The following is a 19,078-nucleotide window of genomic DNA, read 5'->3' on the forward strand; positions in this document are numbered from 1 at the left end:
GATCTAAAGTGAAACAAAATGGTCCCAAGAAAAAAAAAAGAAAAAACATACAAGATTTTATATCTCACAGCTCTTTTTTTTTTTTTTAAAAACACACACACACACACACACACACACACACACAGAGACCACTGACCTTGCCCTGTAGGTTGTCCTTCTGTTGTACAGTCTCAGCTGCTCTGGTGTAGTCTACCTTCAACACATCATCCCAGTTCTTAAACTTGGATTTAAAGACCTGAGAAAGAGACATTTAGAATACGTTATACTATAAGCAGGTAAAGCAAGTGGACAGATTTTTAAAATGTGAGCTGGTTGCGGCTCAAATGGGAATCTTGCCATTGTAACATTTTTACTTGCAGCAGAAGTATTTGAAGCGGCGCAGTATAAAATAATTACCTGGCACTCGGTGCCCTCCAGGTTGCGGGTGACGCAGGCATGTTTGGGCCGGTGCAGCATGGAGCAGATCTCCTGACCCAGTTTTAAGGCAGCAGCTCTGACGAGACGTGGAGACTTCCTCCCGATCCAGATAAACACATCAGACCAGCAGTCCAGGATGTACACGCACTTTGTGTCTAGCAGCGACTGCACCTGAGGAGAGGGATGGAGATACGGAGAGGAGGATGGAGAAAAAAAAAAGCAGTGAAGAAGGAGATGGGGTAGTGATAGGGATGGGAAGGAGGGAATTGTAGGTTCTGGTGATTGTGCAGCAGATAAACGTACCAGTCTCATCTCTGGCAGAGTGTCCAGTTTGATCTTGGGATCTTTGTGCTCGACTGACAGCTTGTAGTTAATCTGTGGCAGCTCCAGGTAGCCCAGACCCAAGCCCACCTACAGGACAGTGAAAACATCAGTGAGTTGTGATTTCCTGTTTGAGACTGCTGTCTGTCTTCAGACCTGTTTTAAAGCTGCAGCAGGTAACTTTTATAAAACTAACTTTTTGCCATGTTTGCTGAAACTTATCCTACATCCTGACAGAAGTAAATGAGACTAAATCCTACACGCCTCCTCCAACTCCTCCAACAAACCAATTTGTGTTACACCTACACTACCCTAATTGTGCATGTACACTTCTACTGCAGTCCACAATAAGTAACATTCACAGCATGACGTCAGTTATAGAGTGTATGTATGAAGGCTATTTAAAAAGACTTACCTTGTAGAGTTTAGGTCTGACAGGAGAGAAGTCATCTGGTACGTGTTTCTTGATCTCCTCTGGTTGTCCTCCCAGTACCTCCCAGAAACCCGGAGGCTCCTGGTTCTGCATGAGAGTTGTGATCTCCGCCTTGCTCTTACGTTCATTCTTATTTATCTTTTCAGCAAACAACCTGACAGATGGGAAAGAATGCACATAGAACACAGCTTTGCATCACTACATTTATGGGCTGGAATCAAGTTTGTTTTTTTAATGTGTCCCTAACATGAGAACAAACTTGAGATTTTTCTGCCAGGTGGCAGAAATGTTTGTGTTAGCACTTGATTTGTGTACCTGGCCTTTGTGGTGCCGCTGAGGGTAGCGTTGGCTCCTCTCCAGACAAAGATTTCCAGCCCTGTGTCCAACAGGAAGACATAGCTACCAAAAAGAATAAGACAGGATGTTATGGACCAAGTTTCACACTAAATGAAACACAGTGTACGCATCAAACAGCAGTAGGAATAAATGAGTAACAATTCAGCTGCAGGTTTACAGCAAATCCAGTGATTGTGTCAAATAAAGAAAAGAGGAATGGAAAGCATTGGAACAGGAGACTTGTGTATGTAAGGGAAAGAGTGAGTTTACTGGTGGGTGTGGGAAACTATGCAAGTGGGTCATGTGGTGTTTGAGGCAGACAGGGTGTGTGAGAGTTACCGAGGGTCGAGGGAGGAGGCCTTCACAGGTACAGACTCCAATCTGATGTTTTTCTTGCCGTAAACTCTGTACAACCTGATAAACACACAAAAGGACAAAGGACGTTGTGAAGACGCTGACAAAATAAATTCCGACACTTGATTTTGAGCTGCTTTTCAAAACAAAGTTGCAAACATGTCTCTACATAAATTCCCATAAAAGATAAAAATATAAGAAATATGACTTGACTTAGAAGGAATAAAGACAAAAGGATGAAAAACAGCTCCTTCCAGCCTACCTGACAGAATAGTTAGAGTCCTCCACAGTGTAGAATCCACTGGCTGTTCCTCCCTCAATGTAGGAGATCTCATTGTTAAACACCTGCACACACAACCAAAATTAGTCAATTACAACAGCATGTAACACTAGATTATTTACAGTATAAAGGTCGAATTAAATGTGCATTTAAAGCACAGTGACTTCATGCTAAGCTTAGACTGGCAAAGTATCAGACGTTTTTTGAACGTTAGTTGTGTGTACATCTGTCTGTCTGTCTATGCTTGTATGTACAGTGTGTACGTACGGCACTGAACTCCTCGCTCTCATCTCCCATCTCTTCCCGTATCGTCCTGCACTCCGCTCCAAGGAAATTTCTGAGGTTGACGGCGTGGATGGCAGAGCCAGCCTTCTTGTCCAGAGTGGCCTCTTGGCCAATCCAGTAGAAGATCTCCCAGTTCAATGCGCCATTGTCGTCCAGGAAGGTCTGCAATTGGAAAAACAGGAACGTGAGAAAGGCGAGAGAAATACTGACATGTGTCTTGGGTAAATGATGGCAGATCTGATGTGTTACCTTGAGAATTATGTAGCTATCAGCCTCATAGAATTTGCCATGGAAAGTTTCATCCACTTGGACAGGAATAAAGTTCTCTATCTGCCACACCGTTACACCTGGAACCTGTAGGCAGGAGAAACAGAAGAGACATGTATACTGATATCTGCACAATGCAACGCAGATAAATCTAATGCGAGATGTGTGTTGATCTTCAAAAGATATTCAATTCTACACTTAACTCTACTAAAGCACCTAAGTTCAGTGGGCAGTTCAAGGGCACTGAAAAAGGAGAGACCACCCACTCACACCCACACAGATAGATTACCTGCCCCACGTCCTCCATAAAGAACTCGGAGTAGTCCAGCTGAGGTTTCTCTAGACTCTTGTCCCAGCGCCTGATCTTTAAATCAGCATATTTCAAATCTCCATTCTCCTGCAAAATGAACAGAATTCTTGGTAAATAAAATGCAAATCAACCCTGTTGTGTTCATCATTCTCTCGGTGGCCTGCCTAGCTTCCCTTCTTCCTTCTTCCTTATCTTCTTCCTTACCTCCAAGTTCTTCTTCTCCTGCGCGACGTCACTCATGCCCTTCAGCACCTGCTTCGCCTGATCGTCCTGAGAACAGTCCTTCCTCCTCCTTAGCCTCATCTTTCTCGCCAGTGGATCTCGGGGGCTGGCTCCTGGACACATGTACGCACAGATACACATTTAAGCCTCTCTACAAAATGATGGTCAATAACTTGCCAGTATAACAAAAAGGCACGAACACTGAATATTCCAATACATTCATGTGCAAACTGTACAGATAGTGACACACACCTCCTCCGGCAGCAGCTACAGTAGCAGGTGAGGCCCCGGCCAGCCGGAGCTGGTTCTGGAGGGAGAAGTCAATGTTGTACCACTCTGCTGCTCTGTCGACTGGTTTAGGAGGCATCACCAGGTTAGGGTTCTCACGCACATCCAGAATCTACAGAAAGATATATTAATGGAAAAAGGTTTGTGTGGGTATCAAATAGTTAATCTTTTCCTAAACAATAAGAATTTGTATACATGGAGTAATACTTAATGGAATATATGTATTAGATACAAACATGACGTTACAGACCACAGCCTCCTGTATATTATTGTAGAGAAACTTTAAATGTACTGTATAATATTTTCTCTTTTCTTTATGTTATCTTATGTAATACATTTTGTAATCACACTTTTAACTACAACAGAATCTTTGTTACAGTAAATATGTTTTCTCTCCAATCACGAGGGAGATTACAGCCAGCTCACTTTAATATTCATTTTAACACTTTCATAGTAAGTAATCAAATCTCAAACTTATCGTGTATCCAGTATTGTCTGTCCAGTAAAGTTACTAGTGTAGTGAGCATTGTACCTCTAAATCAGTCAAGAAGTGGATGGCCTCAGGCAGTGTTACCAGGCGGTTTTTATTCAGCACCAGCTTCTTCAGCTTCCCACACCTGGACAAGAACACAAAACCACAAATTCACATAACCACATTTGTGTGTGCTGATAAAATGCCAATGCATTTAAAGGCTGGTGGCTCATCAATCACAGCACCGTCAATCTGTGTGTTACCTGCAGAGTCCCTCTGGGATAAGTTCCAAGTTGTTGTTGGCGGCCATGAACTCAGTGAGGCTGGACAGTTTGCCAACTCCTGGTGGGACCCCATCAAAGTCCAGTTTGTTAGAGTTTACGTACAGCTTCTTCAGTTTGGACAGCTTACAGATTGCAGACTGGATGGAGACACACAAGCAAGCATTAAACGTTAGACATGTTTTTGTTATATTATATATATTTTAGTTATAGTTGGTTATTGTATTTTAATTACACAGGGAAATGCATCAAAATAAGTATTTGAAAGTAAACTAAATCAGATTAATACATTTAAAAAAAAAGGTTAGTTAGCCCAAATTTACATATTTCTCTGTATTCAGTCATACAGGTAGTGTTGGTCTTATTAGCCCAACAACTCCAGCCACACAGCTTTCTAAACAGCGTGTAATTATTATTGTTGTTCTTACAGGCAGTGAGGTGAGCTGGTTGCGGCTCAGGTTAAGTGTCTCCAGCTGAGTCCACTGGTCGATGCAGAGGGACAGTTCTGAGATCTGATTACTGCTTAGGTTGAGTCTCTTCAAACTGCCCAGTGAATAGAGGCACTCTGGTACCCGAGTCAGGTCGTTGCATGACAGGTCAACATCTGAAAGAGACGGGAGGGACAGAGGGAATGTGTTTGTAAAAAGCATGTTTCCCCAGAAAGACAGTTAGGAAAAATAGACAAAGTGACAAATTTATGAAAAAGGTACCAACGGGTCTAAGTGCCTAGAGGTAAAAGTAAGAAGGAAATGTGTCAGGTCCCTGAATAGGTGGTCTCTGAGTGTCTGTGTGGGTGTGTGTGTTACCTGCTAAATGCGTTAGTCCCTCCAGGCTGGTGGGCATGTTGCTCTGGGTCCTCTGGGTGTTCCTCAGGTGGAGAGTCTGTAATGCCACCATGGCTGGCAGCTGGCTGCTCAGACACACAGAGATAACAACAGTCAGAGCAGCATTACAACAAATAAATACATTTTCCTTCCTATTTTAAGGACTTACATGAGACCTAGGAATGTCTGGGCGTTTAGGTAAAGTAAAAATCACATCTTCTTACCGCAATTGAGCATGCATCAATGGATTGTTGTTCAGTGTGAGTGTTTGCAGGTGAACTAGGCGTCTCATCTGGGGTGGCAGGCTGTCCAGCTTGTTGTCGCTCAGGTCCAGATACAGCAGGTCTGTCAGGTTGATGAACAGCTGGTTAGGGATGGAGTCGATACTGTTGTGGCTTAGATTCAGCACCAGCATGTTCCTGCTGTTCTCCAGGTCCCTGGGGATCTCTGTCAGCTGATTGTAGCTCAGGTCCTGAAAGGACAAGAAAGGAAAAGAGGGGAGAATCATGATATGGTCTTTGTTGTAAATACTGTCTGTAAGTCAAGGCTGTTTTTGGGATGGTTTCAAAAATAACTGAAGAAGAGAAAAGGGGAAAGAAGAAGTGTGTGAAGTTCAAACAGTGGACCAGAAAAAAAGGAAAGGAAGCATGTTGTTGGAAAAAATGTGGGTAGACTGTAAAAAAAAAAAAAAAAAGTCAGAGATAGGCAGAGAAAGAGATTGTATAAGATTATTATTTACCAGCACAGAGAGGTCATCTAGCTGAAAGATGTCATCCGGGACTCCAGAGTTTTTCAGGTTGTTGGCTCTGGCTACCACTGCCTGCACACATAGTAAAACACATTGAGGACACTATTAGAACGACACATTGGTACAAGTAGAAACAGACCATAACAATGTGAACTTGTCAAAGCAATAGATTGAGTTCAACAGTACTAACAAACAATTTTGCATTGTCGTTTCTTATAGCTTTAAAGTATATATATATATATATACACTTTACAAAGATATCTGCATGTTCTTGTGCACGTGTGGGTGTCAGTTACCCGTAAGTTCGGTAAGCTGGACAGTTCTCCATGTAAGGTGGTCAGGCTGTTGTGACTCACTGAAAGATGCTCCTAAAAGAAGAAAAAACAGTAAACTGTGATTAAAGATACACAGCGCACTGCACAAACAAAACACAGTCAGCTAAAATCCTATAAATAGGTCACTGCTGTGAAATGTACTGCTTGCACTAATGCCCTGTTGTCTCTAAACAGAATGAACTAACTGCAAACAGGATCAAATCTAAACAGATTTCAGTGAAACACATCCCCGAGACTGCAAGCCATTACAACAGACTAATCTTATTTACCTACACTCTGTGAGGTGTTAAGATCAAGCATGTTAGCATAGATCATCTTTTCACTGCGGCCTGCTGATTGCAGCTTTGGAGGTTTAGATAAAATATCCTATCAGAGATATTGAGGATTAAAATAGGACGCTGTGTGTTCCTAATCAGGTGAGGTTACACTGATAAAGTGCACCAATCTGCTGACATGACGTCCTCTGTTACACACACATGAAGTTTTAAAAAAAGAAATGCTTTGACTCATCAGAGACAACACTGCTACCAACAATGCAGTAATACACGGCACACCAAATGGAACAAATCCCGGTTAATAAAGTAGACACAAGCATAATGAAATGACTAACTATGACTAATAATATAAATTGACAAGTGTTACTATCACTATTACTGACAATTAAGACAAGAACATGAGATGTGAGGACAGGCTAACAACTAGTAAGTTGCCCTGAATGTCTCACCAGCTTCTGCAGAGAGGCCAGCTCCTCTGGGAGGTAACACAGTCCTGTCCTGTTCAGTTTCAGCCATCGCAGACTGCTCATACACTTGACGTGCTCTGGGAAGTACCCACCCTGTGTAGAGAGAGACGGGTGAGATAGGTGGGAGACAAAGAAGATGAGGAGAGAGGAGGACTTCTTGCATGCATACATTTAGTTACCCTAATCATTAGAACCTGAAGTAGTGAAAACAAAAAACTTAAACATAATTTCCACATCATTACCGAATGTATCAAATACTGCGCTTTAACCTTGTGAATACATCAGTATAAGAACAGTAAACTCAATGTATGCGTTTCTTCATATTCACTTCATAACTGTTATTATGTGACAGGTCAAATCAGTCAGTCACATATCAGCTTCTCAAGTACGCAGCACACATCTGGCCAGCTGTGAAGTTCACTCTATGTTATCTTTTACTGTCAGAATAATAAACGGTGCTGCATACGGTCGTTCAAATCCAGGGCACAATTGGTTAGAGGAAATGATCTCATCCTACGCTGGCTAAAATTAGATTTGAATCATGAGCCATACACAAGTTATTCCCAGCTACTTTATTTGTTCTACTTTCCCGGGCCACATGGCAGCTAGCGATAAGTGCACAAATGATCCAGTTAGTTCAAATACATTCCAGATTATCCCAGCTGTCACTGCTGCCAGCCGGCCTGCTGCTCCTGCCTCCCAAACTAAGATCACAAAGTGTGTCAAATGTCAAATCCTAAAAGTAACGTTGTGACGACTCTGGGTGGCTGCTGCCATTCAACAGACTCTACAACGTTAACGGGTGAGGTAAAGGTGCTGCTTTTGGCCGTAGTGTTATCTACTGTAAGTTAAATGCTGTAATTGTGCGGACATGTTCTGACACGGGGCTTGGTCTTCTGACCCAGACAGCCGGTTAGCCAACAGTGAAGCTAAATTAGCCAGCTAACGTGACGTTGGAAACAAGAGCTACGAAATCCCAAACTCTCCCTGAATAGTCTAACATTTCACAAAGTAAATAAGTACCCTTCACCATCCTATTCCCCTGAACAGAAACGCACTGACCGCCAGACAGGACGCCTGCGGCCGAGACCTGACTGCTACTTTGTCCATGTCTATCATCGGACAACCGGCTAACGCCCAACGCTAGAGACGGAGAGATAAGCTAACGTTAGCCGTGTGTTCCTCTGCGTCTCCAACTCGGATTATCTTTATCTAACGTTAGTTATCTTAACTCAGCTCAGCGGTGGATATAAAATGAACAAACAGTGCTTAGAATCCTTACTTTAAAGTCGTTTCCACTGAGGTCTACCCCCCTTATGAAGGGAAGGACTCCGGTGGCAGCCATTTCTGGTTGATGTCAGCTGCTCAACCCTCGACCAGTCTATTTTGGTTGAGCAGCAGAGAGCGATATTTGTTATATGTCTATGGTTGAGTCTGCTGCTTTTCTTCCTCTTTTTTAGGTTGAAAACCAGGTTTCCAGGTGCATTACCGCCACCTATTGCTTCGGAATGTGGACCAGAGAAATAATAATCCGTCAGCGCCTTCTAGTGGGCATCAGGGACTGCAACACATCCATGATCCACAATATCTAAACACTGGAACGACAGTCTCTGTGAAAGTAACAGGTTTGTACAATATGACTTTTATCCAACAAAAACGCCTTCTCCTGCTGGACTGAAGTGTGGGGCACAATATTGATGAGATAAAAGTCTCCGGACTGATGGGACACTGAGTTGTTAATTTCCCTTTGATCATGGGGGCACATTTGCAACAAAAACCGCAGTCGGTTATTTTAATTAAATTGTGTCAAGTCATGTAGAGATAGCGGGTAATACCGGAAAAGATACACATTTTTTTCAAAATAAAGCCATCTCTAACTAAAGCTTACAGTATTTTATATCTATGTTTCGCCACAAACATTTTATTTTGAAAGCAGTGAAAGCGGAAGTGTTTTCGTATTTTTAGACGTGATGACATCATTCATTGAACCGCCCAGTCAGCTGTGCCATTTAATGTGCCTAGCTTAGCGACTCAACAGAGAAATAAAAGCCTGTTTCGGGGTTTACATTATGGAAAAGAATCCTACGCGATACAATGTACAACTATATATTTATGATCTATCGAGAGGGATGGCCCGCAGCCTCAGTCCCATCATGTTAGGTAAGTACAGCTGAAGAAATCCGATGTAACCTGGCCTGGGGGACTAATAAGTGATGATAACAAATACCGGGTGGAGATGCCTTCTCTAGCTTACACCGTAAAGTGGCTTCATGCAGTCGCCGCCGTCCACCGTACTGATTTATGACCAAGCCACCGTGGCCTACTTATTTTGTATTCGTTTATTTTGCTGATGAACTGTAAAGCGTGACTGATTTATGTCCCCACATCCTAAGGAATGGTTCAAAGGTCGTTATTGGGGGTTGACATCAAACTGCTTCATTTGTAAGTTACAGCTCCAAGGAGAAGAAAGTCTTCTGCTACCTTCTTCCTCTCACTACTTTCCCTCTTTCTGTTACAGGAAAGCAACTGGACGGTATATGGTATGAATCTTTTTTTTGCTATTTTCAAAGCTGGTTTTCCTGTGACCTAAAAGTCACGAAAACATTGCTCCTCATGTAATATGTGTATTATTGACAGTGTATAATATTGGCAGTGTATATAATGGTGTGGGTCCAGCAGGTGTAGGACCCTCTAAAACACAGAACAAAGCTAAAAACAGCTACTGGCAGTTTGTCTAATTCTGTCCTCTAGTTGTTGTTTGTTCATTTGTTTTGTTTTGAACTTTGCCTTAAATAATTTCAGAAAAAAATAAGAAATCGTAAAGTGAAGCAATATTGGGTGAGGGGAGTGGTAGGATAGTGGATTTTTGCATTTAAGTGTATTTATTAAACTGTTATTACTGTAATAATCGGGTTCTGGTTTGTTGCTTCTTATGTGGCAAAGAGGGACTGTGTGACAGTTTTAAATAAACCAGGGTAATGGTGAGTTGTTCTGACCTGAATTTACCCCTGTGTTAATTTTGTGTTTTTCTTTCAGGCACACGGCTATAGTGGCATACGGTGATGAGTTCTTCTTCGGAGGGGAGGGGATCTCGAGCTGTTCACCGGTAAGTCTGTAACAAGACGACTGACTCCTAGCTGTCTCATCAAACAGGCTCATGAAGGATATGTCCGCAAAAGAAGAGTTACAACACACAGAGAGAAAACAGACCCGAAAACCCAAACAGGTCTTGTTTTGATTCCTGTGACTGAGATTATGTGTCCCAGCTATGCACAGTATTGCTTAAACCAAACCTCTATATATGAATGTGGGCTTCTGTGTTTATAAAAGCCAATGTCGTCATGTGTAAGACATAATCTCAGGTTTCTAAGTTCATTGGTGCTAATTACTAGAAGGCCTCTCAGCAAATCACAGAATTAGTCATTCACATGCTCTTACATCCTCTCAGGTGCTATTTTGTGATGATGTTTGAAATCTGCTGAAATGACCTCGACTTCAGTTTGTGATTTTCTGCATTCCCCAGAGTACTTTTTAAAGGATGAGGCTGGTATAATTCTTTTTTTTTTTTTCTTGTTGTCTACAGACCCCATCAAAAGACCAAAAACAACTTTTATGACTTCCTTCGCTGCCTGTGTCACACATATATACAGTAGTTTCATTTTAAAACAGCTTAAAAATAGCAAAATCACTTCATAACCAGCTGGGCATGGTAGTCTTTATCAAATTTTACTCAAACAAGGGTAAACTGTTTTTTTTTTTTCCAGCCGTGGATTAATACACATTTTGTGTGTCAGTGAGTATTTATAGCAGCAGGACCATGTGTCTGTGGGGTTGACTCAAAATAAATTGCATAATGAATGAACTTGTTACACAGTGCCACAATGTGGCTCGTTGTTGGGTTTTAATGGAGCTCTACGGCCAAGAGGAACAAGATATATCAGGCTTTGGCTGCACAGACAATACTTGTTAGTAGGATAAATGCAAATGGTTGGTTTTGGAAAATATATCTAAAAACAGAGAATATTGCCGGCCTCAGCCACTGTTAACGGTAATGAAATTAGAACAAGCAGGAAAAAAGTCGGAAACTGGTTAATTAGCCTCTTGGAGATTCATGTCTGTACGTGATTGTGCAAAGCGGCAGCTCTAGAAAGACACCCTTGCTGTAATCCAGAGGGACTGATAAAACCTGCTGTTTGATGTTGGAGATAGCTGAACAGGTTTCTGCTGTCAAATACCATTCCAGCCGTGCGGCAAATATGCACGATCACAGGTGTGTTGAAATAAAAAATGATACAAATCTACCTTTAAGAATCAAGTTCAGTTCATCCTCACACTTCTCACTCCTTCTCACCTCTTCACAGACAGCAATCGGAGCAATAAAACATCAGTGATTTGATTACTCCCTCATATAATGTGCACATTTTGTCTGTCAGGGTGGGACGATGCTGGGTCCTCCAGACACAGTGGTAGAGCTGGGAGAGACTGAAGTGTCTGAGGAGATCTTTATGGATTACCTCTCTTCCCTGGGAGAAAGTACATACAGGTTGAGTAAATGTTATTCATCTCTTCTCCACTCCTCCTTCCCTCATTGTTTATATATTGAATATGATGTCCCAAAGCAGACACACGTGTTAAAATCAGTAGTAATCCATCTAATTCTTAGGGTTATATACTCGTTAGCTGTTATCTCACTGTCTTCCGTTCTCTCCTGGTTCAGAGGTGACCGGTATCGTCTGTTTGAGCACAACTGCAACACTTTCACCAACGAGGTGGCTCAGTTCCTGACGGGCAGGTCCATCCCCTCTTACATCACCGACCTTCCCTCTGAAGTGCTCTCAACGTGAGTGTAAAACTGAGTCTGTCAGCTGCCTATGACTTCAGTCAAGTCTGTTTCAAAGACAACGTCGGTGCCCTGATGAAATCAAAGCAAATCTGGCTTAACTTTATAGTTCTGTTTACAGCTCAAAAAACACATTTTAGCTTACCTCTTTAAAAGTAACAGCTAAAATGACTGTTATTCACTTGTACTCACATTTATAACTACGTATGGCTAAATCATGAAACATATGGATTATTATAACGTGAAGTGTGTATTCCCTGTGTCTGTTTCTATGTGTTGCACACATTTCAAACATGGCAAGTGAACCAAAAAGGTAACGCGCTGTAGCCCTCAGAAGAGTTTATAGAGCACACTGATCTCTTTGTAGCCATCACAAGTTCTACCGCAAATTCCTGCCAAACAGGCAGCAGTAATTGCTGCTGTGATAATGACAAAGCACATCATTTATAAAGTATTTGCTAGAATATGTGCCCAAATCTTAAAAGTTCGCTGCACAATTAAGACATTTCTATATAGATGCATCAGTGCATTGTAGTAGTGCACAGAGTGGAGTATGGTGTGTCGATGTCACCTTTAAATGTGGTGGTTTTCTCAGATTTTTCTATTGGCATGGTGTGGAAAGAACAGCTATAGAACTGACTCAGTAGAAGCAACTTGAGCACATATCTTGAGTGGAAAGACTGTTTGTACGAACACTCTGTTAACCCCGCTGGAAAACAAAAAGTAGATACAGTCTGTTAATATGCTGTGACATCTGAATGTTTGGTTTAGGCCTGAAACAATGTGCAATCTTTGTGTTATGATTCAGTTTAAAATATCAAACCAAATCCCCTCCCTCCTTCTCCAGACCGTTCGGCCAAATACTGCGGCCTATCCTGGACTCGATCCACATCGCTCCTCCAGGAGGTAACGTCATCAACAGGGGAAGAAACGTCTAACCTGAGAGAGCAGCAGAGTCACAGAGTGTTCATAAGGTCACTTCCATTGTAGTCAGTGAATGAGAAGTCGCAAACTAATCGTCTTTCTTTCTTTCTGTAAATAAGTTACACACTAGCACTGAAGCCGATGGATTTTGTAAGCTATAACTGATTGCTGACCAGTTAATCCGGAAAATTCATAACTTAAATATAATTTTCTCTTAAAATCTTGTTGGTTCAGTTGGTTGGAGGAACTCGCAGCTAGTTTGGGGTCATCTAATTCAATGTACAGATAAAGTATTAAGTACTTATATAAAACAGATGGAATTTTTGGGTTTACCGACAAAGCCAGATATCAAAACAGTTAGTTTTATGACTGACTTTTATGAATGTTGCCTTCTTAGAAATACACCTACAGTAAGACAGAAATCTAGTTAAACTTTCAGAAGTGTAATGTAACAGAATATATTTAAATTTGGGGCACTGCAACTTAATTTAGCCTAGCTTAATTTATATTTTTACTCCATAACATAGAAATATTGCACTTTTTACTCCGCTACATTTATCCGATAGCTGTAATTAAAACACATACAACATTAAAATACCTCTTGCACATTAGTGCATCCAGCTTATTTAGTACTTTAACTTTTTGTGCTCAGGTACAAAATGCTCCTTTACTTTTATTTCAGTTGGAACATGTAGTCTTTTTTCCATTTTGGTATTACAATGATTATTTAATAAATATTGTAGTTCTTCAGTTTAGTCATTTAATAAGAAATGTAGTTCTCTTTTCACCACTGACATTATTACAGACATACCAGTAGTAGTAGATTATCATCTACTGCTGACTACAATGAATTTAATCCAGTGTACACTTTTGCATAGATATGTTTAATATATTCAATTCAATGGATGCAGATAGATGGAAAATAAGATGGTCGAATCTTGGAGAGTCTTTTAATGTCAATCATATTTAAATTTTGCACTTTTATGATTTTTTTTTGTTGTTGCTATTTGGAGGCTTGTAGTTAACTTTCCATCAGTAATCCTTTTATGCCTGTACTAGTTTAGTGTTTATTGACTCTGTTGAACTCCTCTGTGGTCGCCTACTTACTAAACCTTACATTATCATTCCATTTATCATATCTTTTGTGATATGACACACAGCAGGTTATCAGAAACTTGTTTAGTATATGTCGCTATAGCAGGACTGGGATGAGTTCATTGTAAATTCAGTTATTGTTATGTACATGAAAGTAAAACCCTGGCTGATGACATTTGTTAACGGTAGAGCTGATTACAAAAGTGTATGTCATGCAGGGCAAGAAAACAAAATTACAAAGTGCTTTAGAATCATTTCCAAGACAATTCTGGTCCTTTTTTAAATGATATTCTTGAACAGAATAACTAACAATGTAGGGTTTTTGGTATTAATTCTATTCTCTGATATAAACGTGAACTGCACCACAGCCCTGTTATATGACGCAAGTTGTGCCTCTTGGCCTGTGTTACCAGCTCCACAGGGAGATGCTGATCATAGATACATTTTGTTATACAGTTTTTGAAGTAGACACGTTTTAGTTTCCATGTGGGTAATTCTAAACACAGATTTTTTTTTTTTTTTAAATGTAGAGTTGACCATATGCTGTACTGTCAACTTATTAACAACCTGCTTGAGTCCTTTAACAGCCACCAGAGAGTGTTGATATACAATACACCTCTGTGCCTTCATTTCCCTCTGCTTGGCTACAGTCACACTGTTGGGAGTTGGCATGGTTATCGTATAGCACAGATGGTAACTTCCTGTGCCGTCCACATTAAAAATCTGGTAGTTAGTTTACTGCATGAATGTCCAGAAATCTAATAAATGGGGTTAGAGATAGTAAGGAACAGTCAACTCACTAATAATCATGCATTAAGATGTGCAGGGAACTGTAGGAAATGTAAACAATTGAAAATATTACAGATTAAACATCTGGATCCAGTAATACCCACAGCCTACAATCTCAGTGTATTACACACTGCACTCTGCCATCAGAAAGAACACATAGCTGTCTAATTTTAAGATAATGCATAGACATGTTTTAGGGGTTATCTAATTAAGACAGCTGTTAAACACAAATGAACCATATTGAACCTCACAAGCCTGAGTGGAGTGATGGATGACAGAAGCACAGAAAAACAAGAAATCTTAAAAAGTGATTCAACCAGCATTAACTTTCATTGTGTTCTCCTGCAATAAATAAACTGTACACATATTTTACCTTCCAAAGCAGTCGCCATCACTCGACGCTCGAGGCTTAATCATTTCTCTAGTGCGCCTGCACACAAATATAGGATGTGCGAGAATTTAAAAACGATGTTTTTCTAAAAGTTTAACCTGACATTTGTATTATATTTGTATTTGGCTACTTTTAGGTTAATTCCCCTTTAAGAGGCTAGAAAGCTCAGGTGAATCTGGGTTCTGTCATTTTGCCTTCTACTAACCAACTAACTGACATGCTAACCAGACCACTGAAATGTATTACTGCACAAATCACCCTTTGTTGCTCTGATATGTTGTTGCTGGCTGCTACCTGTAATGTGAAATTACAACAGATAGTTCTGGATATTATGTTATTCCCTGTTTAAGTAATCTAACTATAGTAGATATGTTTATGCATATTGTTTGTGGAATTGTTTTTTTTTGTAATTCTACCTACATATAAAGCCATTGACTGCAAAGGTGAGAATCTCTGGTCTGATTTTTGACTCTTTTAAATAGCTTCTGGCTATTTAAAGTGTTTGCATTGTTTTGTTTTTCACTGATTGTACATATGATAGAAATACATAATATTCGCACAAATACACACATTTATGGAAGTCAATTTTAAGGACTGCAATCGCTTTAAAATCATGCTAATGTCTGCAAATCAGAAGGTTGCTGGTTCCATCCCTGGCTCATCCTGCTGCATGTCGAAGTGTCCTGGAAGCAAGATACCTGAACCCAAATTGTCCAAATTGCTGTGCATTGGTGGAGAATGTGAATGAATGGGTATTAGTTTCTGTTTATGATGGCTTCTCCATACTGTGTGAATTGGGTGGATTCATGACCATTTAGGCATGTATTTGGCAACTTTGAGTGGTCGGTAGACTAGAAAGTACAGTCCATTTAACTGTAAAAAACAATCAATGGAAGAAAGAAGAGGGTCTAATGGAATTTAAGTTCACATCCACAAAACCTCAGTGGGATGAAAAATCAATAAAGTTATAATACAAGAAGTATTCTCACACTGGAATCACATTTTCCTTTAAATCTATTAGCTTTGAACCGACTACAAGTGGTCCTCAGAAAAATACCAACTGGGAGGAAAGGAGACATTTACTGCATATAGCAAAATGACCAATGACATAATCATATAATCACATTCATATGGGTAAAAATGTTATTGATATGATTCACAAGCATTGTCTTGCACACATTTCCAATCAATAGGTCACAAAAGATACAATAAAAATGTCACAACACTCATTTAAGTAAGATGGGTGCTATAGGTAATGAGACACTAGGAGTCATCAAAAAAGATATAGTGTGTTAAATATTCAGAAGTATCAGAAACTGTTCATATAAATAGTAAAGTGAAAGTGGAATATCACAGATATTCTTTATATGCATTTTTCATGCCATGGGTTCATATAGATCCTAGGGGATGGGAGGGAAATTATTCATATCACACGAATAAAAATGTTTTTTAATATTTATATTGCGTATGTATTTGTATCATGTTTAATTCATATAATGTTTGATATGTATATATAATCATGTTTATTACCTATTAAGATTATTCCGAATCTTGTAAATGTAACCTCCACTCGAGTGAACTATATGGTGCTTACCATAAATGTAACGGAAAGGATCATGAGATGTACATAGCAATTGAAGATCTGTTTGGAGTTTAACATTGCAAGAAAAGTATAGGTCATAAAGTGAAAGTGAAGAAACACTGGGAACTAAATTGCCTCTGAGAGAAGCCGTTCGCCCTGTGAAAATGCTGCAGAAAAGAATGAGCTGGGCCTGTATGGGAATACTTGACTCAAGATTGCTCATTTGTAACAGCCCGAAAGGTCAGGACAGATAGTGACGTAGGGAGACAGCACTGGCTGGAGAAAGTATCATCATCTTTCTATGAACTAACCTTTGTTTTGTAACAATACTGTAAGAGATTTTTGTCCTGTTACGAGTGGAACAGCAGCATTGCCCTGACAGGGGACGATAATAATAATAGGACATGCCTATAAGAAGGGCTGATTTAAAGTGTGAGGGAACAGGTGATGATCGAGTAGGGCCCATAAATCTCAAGCTGAGCTAAGCTTCACCACATCTAGGTGGTATATCAACTTTTTCAATGCCCAGGTATCTCAAAGAGGTAATATTGTGCCTGGCCAACTTTAAATGAGCATCTCATCTGTTCTAATATTACTCCTGTGTGCGCTTACTGCAGTGCTTTGAGCAGCCACAAAGAGGCAGTGTTGCTCTGTCTCTAAGTAGAGATGCAGCTTCGTGAGAGAGATCGAGCCTGTTTAGACGGTGCATTTTCAGAACTGAGGACTAAACATGAAATTTTTAACCAGATATTTAGTCTATATAGCCAGATTTGGAATATATGTATCCCTATATTCCAAAATTGCTATCAAAACCCCCATGAGCAAGGTGTTTAAGCTACTAATTTCTCTTTATGGCTGCGAACCAGCAATAAATGACTGATGTACTGACTGAGCAACCCTCAACTGTGAGTGTGAGTATTTTGAAGGAAGTGAATGTTCAGCAAAACTGGGTCCTCTCTGGGAAAAGCAAAAGGTTAATAAGAAAGGGAAACCCACTGAAAAAAATGGAAAGTAATACTTTCACTTTTGATATTGACCAAAAACAAATCAATGAGCTCAATGTGACTTTAAAACCAACAGCTTCTAATGTGTACAAGTAGAAAGCAGCACAGATCATCACTGCTCAGTAATTTAACATTGATCACAAAAATATACCAGCTCTCGTCAGAACATACCGTGCTATCATCTTGTCAGCTAAACTCTGTGGTATCAATCATGATGTCAAAAAAGGTAGCACTTTTCCAGATGGAGGATATCTCATTTTGCAGCAAAACTGTTGTGCTGACAGATGTGAAGCAGACTTGGTCCATGGCCTTTAGATCAGCACTCCTCCTGAGAGAGAGTGGATAATAAATGCAGACAGACCTAGCCTGTCCTTGCTCCCTGCGGCTGAGTAGCTGAATCAGCTCAGTTAGTGGCACAATTATGAGTGTCCATGTGAAGTTTGACAAACGTTAACCTTCTCTACAACTACAAGGGTACTGTCAGGCTGGCCAAAGTTGTTAGCATGGCAATACCTCTGTGACAAAAACCCAGTGAGTCACACCAAACCCCTGCTGTGGTGACAAATCCGTCCATGACACATAGGGGTGACTTGGCTTTCCTCCTATAGGCTCTATTTTAGCTCCGGCACGAAGCTCATTTTACTGTTACTATTGATGTGATGAAGTTTTAATTTTAGAAGCATATTACCTTATAGTTCAGCTATGTATTTTGTTTCTCAAAAAACAACTACATTTAATCTGACTGCTAAAATTAAAGGAATAAACGGAGACTGATGGCATTATATATGACATGCATTATCAAATTCTAACAAAGTTAAACAATATACATAAAATAGATGGTAGAATTTTAAAAATGACTAAAGTGCAGATATAACATTTTTAAGTTTGAGGTTCTTTTAAATATTACATGTATAAATATTGCACTATAGAGATCAAGTTTTTTTGTTTATTATTTGAGCAATTGGATGCAATGTAACTTAAACCAGCAGTAATTGATTTTTTGGACATTAGGGGCAGTGGAACAATAGTAATAATAAACACAATATTGACATATATCATCTTTAGCATTAGCATTCACTCTCCTTTTAACTCCACCATTGCCACCATTGACAGTGGTTGCCACCAACTCCCGAGGGAAATATGGCTCTGTACTAGTGATCGACCGATACATCGGCCGGCCGATTTAATCGGCCGATTTTTGCGTTTTTTACATTTATCGGTGGATAACATTTCTGCTTTATCCACAAATCACCAATAATGTCTTTGGAACACTCCTCTGTGTGGGGTAAAGAGTTGATCTGATTTTAGAGATTATTTTTTGCTTTTCGTGTGCAATTTAGTGTGTCATTATTTTTATTTTGCTTTAAATATTTATTTTTCAAATTTATCTTCACCTTTTTTAATTTCAATAAAATGTTCCTTTTTTTTAAAATTGAGGACTCGTAACATTTGTTATCATCCATTGTGTCATTTTTATGATGTAAACTGAGGGAGCAAAAGTAGTATCGGCCCAAATTATCGGCCAAAAAAAAATCGGC

General features: G+C 39.9%; 2 protein-coding genes across 2 annotated transcripts in view; one reads left to right on the forward strand and one right to left on the reverse strand.

Moving 5' to 3' along the window:
• Positions 1-8,475, reverse strand: part of flii (FLII actin remodeling protein) — a 13,767-nt gene extending 5,292 nt beyond the window's left edge. Inside the window, exons 1-21 of the mRNA XM_035654307.1 lie at positions 8,198-8,475; positions 6,898-7,008; positions 6,135-6,206; positions 5,830-5,910; positions 5,315-5,562; positions 5,073-5,176; positions 4,695-4,870; positions 4,249-4,406; positions 4,046-4,130; positions 3,478-3,625; positions 3,208-3,338; positions 2,983-3,090; positions 2,676-2,780; positions 2,409-2,588; positions 2,124-2,206; positions 1,847-1,921; positions 1,487-1,570; positions 1,154-1,325; positions 721-828; positions 397-588; positions 137-235 (exon numbers count right to left, since the gene is read on the reverse strand). Coding sequence (XP_035510200.1) covers positions 137-235; positions 397-588; positions 721-828; positions 1,154-1,325; positions 1,487-1,570; positions 1,847-1,921; positions 2,124-2,206; positions 2,409-2,588; positions 2,676-2,780; positions 2,983-3,090; positions 3,208-3,338; positions 3,478-3,625; positions 4,046-4,130; positions 4,249-4,406; positions 4,695-4,870; positions 5,073-5,176; positions 5,315-5,562; positions 5,830-5,910; positions 6,135-6,206; positions 6,898-7,008; positions 8,198-8,260 — 2,583 coding nt within the window. The 5' untranslated portion in view covers positions 8,261-8,475. The remainder of the gene's footprint in view (positions 1-136; positions 236-396; positions 589-720; positions 829-1,153; positions 1,326-1,486; positions 1,571-1,846; positions 1,922-2,123; positions 2,207-2,408; positions 2,589-2,675; positions 2,781-2,982; positions 3,091-3,207; positions 3,339-3,477; positions 3,626-4,045; positions 4,131-4,248; positions 4,407-4,694; positions 4,871-5,072; positions 5,177-5,314; positions 5,563-5,829; positions 5,911-6,134; positions 6,207-6,897; positions 7,009-8,197) is intronic.
• Positions 8,476-8,875: 400 nt separating this feature from the next.
• LOC118322592 (desumoylating isopeptidase 1-like) lies at positions 8,876-15,401 on the forward strand. The gene is made up of 6 exons (XM_035654308.1): positions 8,876-9,075; positions 9,434-9,455; positions 9,952-10,021; positions 11,349-11,458; positions 11,633-11,755; positions 12,603-15,401. The coding sequence occupies exons 1-6, from the start codon at positions 8,985-8,987 to the stop codon at positions 12,691-12,693; spliced, it is 507 nt and encodes a 168-aa protein (XP_035510201.1). The 5' UTR covers positions 8,876-8,984; the 3' UTR covers positions 12,694-15,401.
• Positions 15,402-19,078: the final 3,677 nt, after the last annotated feature.

Source organism: Morone saxatilis, unplaced genomic scaffold (genome assembly GCF_004916995.1).
Source record: "Morone saxatilis isolate NCDOM2014 unplaced genomic scaffold, NCSU_SB_2.0 Contig14, whole genome shotgun sequence".
Classification (NCBI taxonomy): Eukaryota; Metazoa; Chordata; class Actinopteri; family Moronidae; genus Morone; species Morone saxatilis.

Excerpts from the sequence above, each read along its gene's own strand:
- LOC118322592 (XM_035654308.1), top strand. The coding sequence starts at position 8,985 with ATGGAAAAGAATCCTACGCGATACAATGTACAACTATATATTTATGAT. Across the intron at positions 9,456-9,951 it reads AAGCAACTGGACGGTATATG|GCACACGGCTATAGTGGCAT; the intron begins GTATGAATCTTT and ends TTTTTCTTTCAG. Across the intron at positions 11,459-11,632 it reads CTGGGAGAAAGTACATACAG|AGGTGACCGGTATCGTCTGT; the intron begins GTTGAGTAAATG and ends CTCCTGGTTCAG.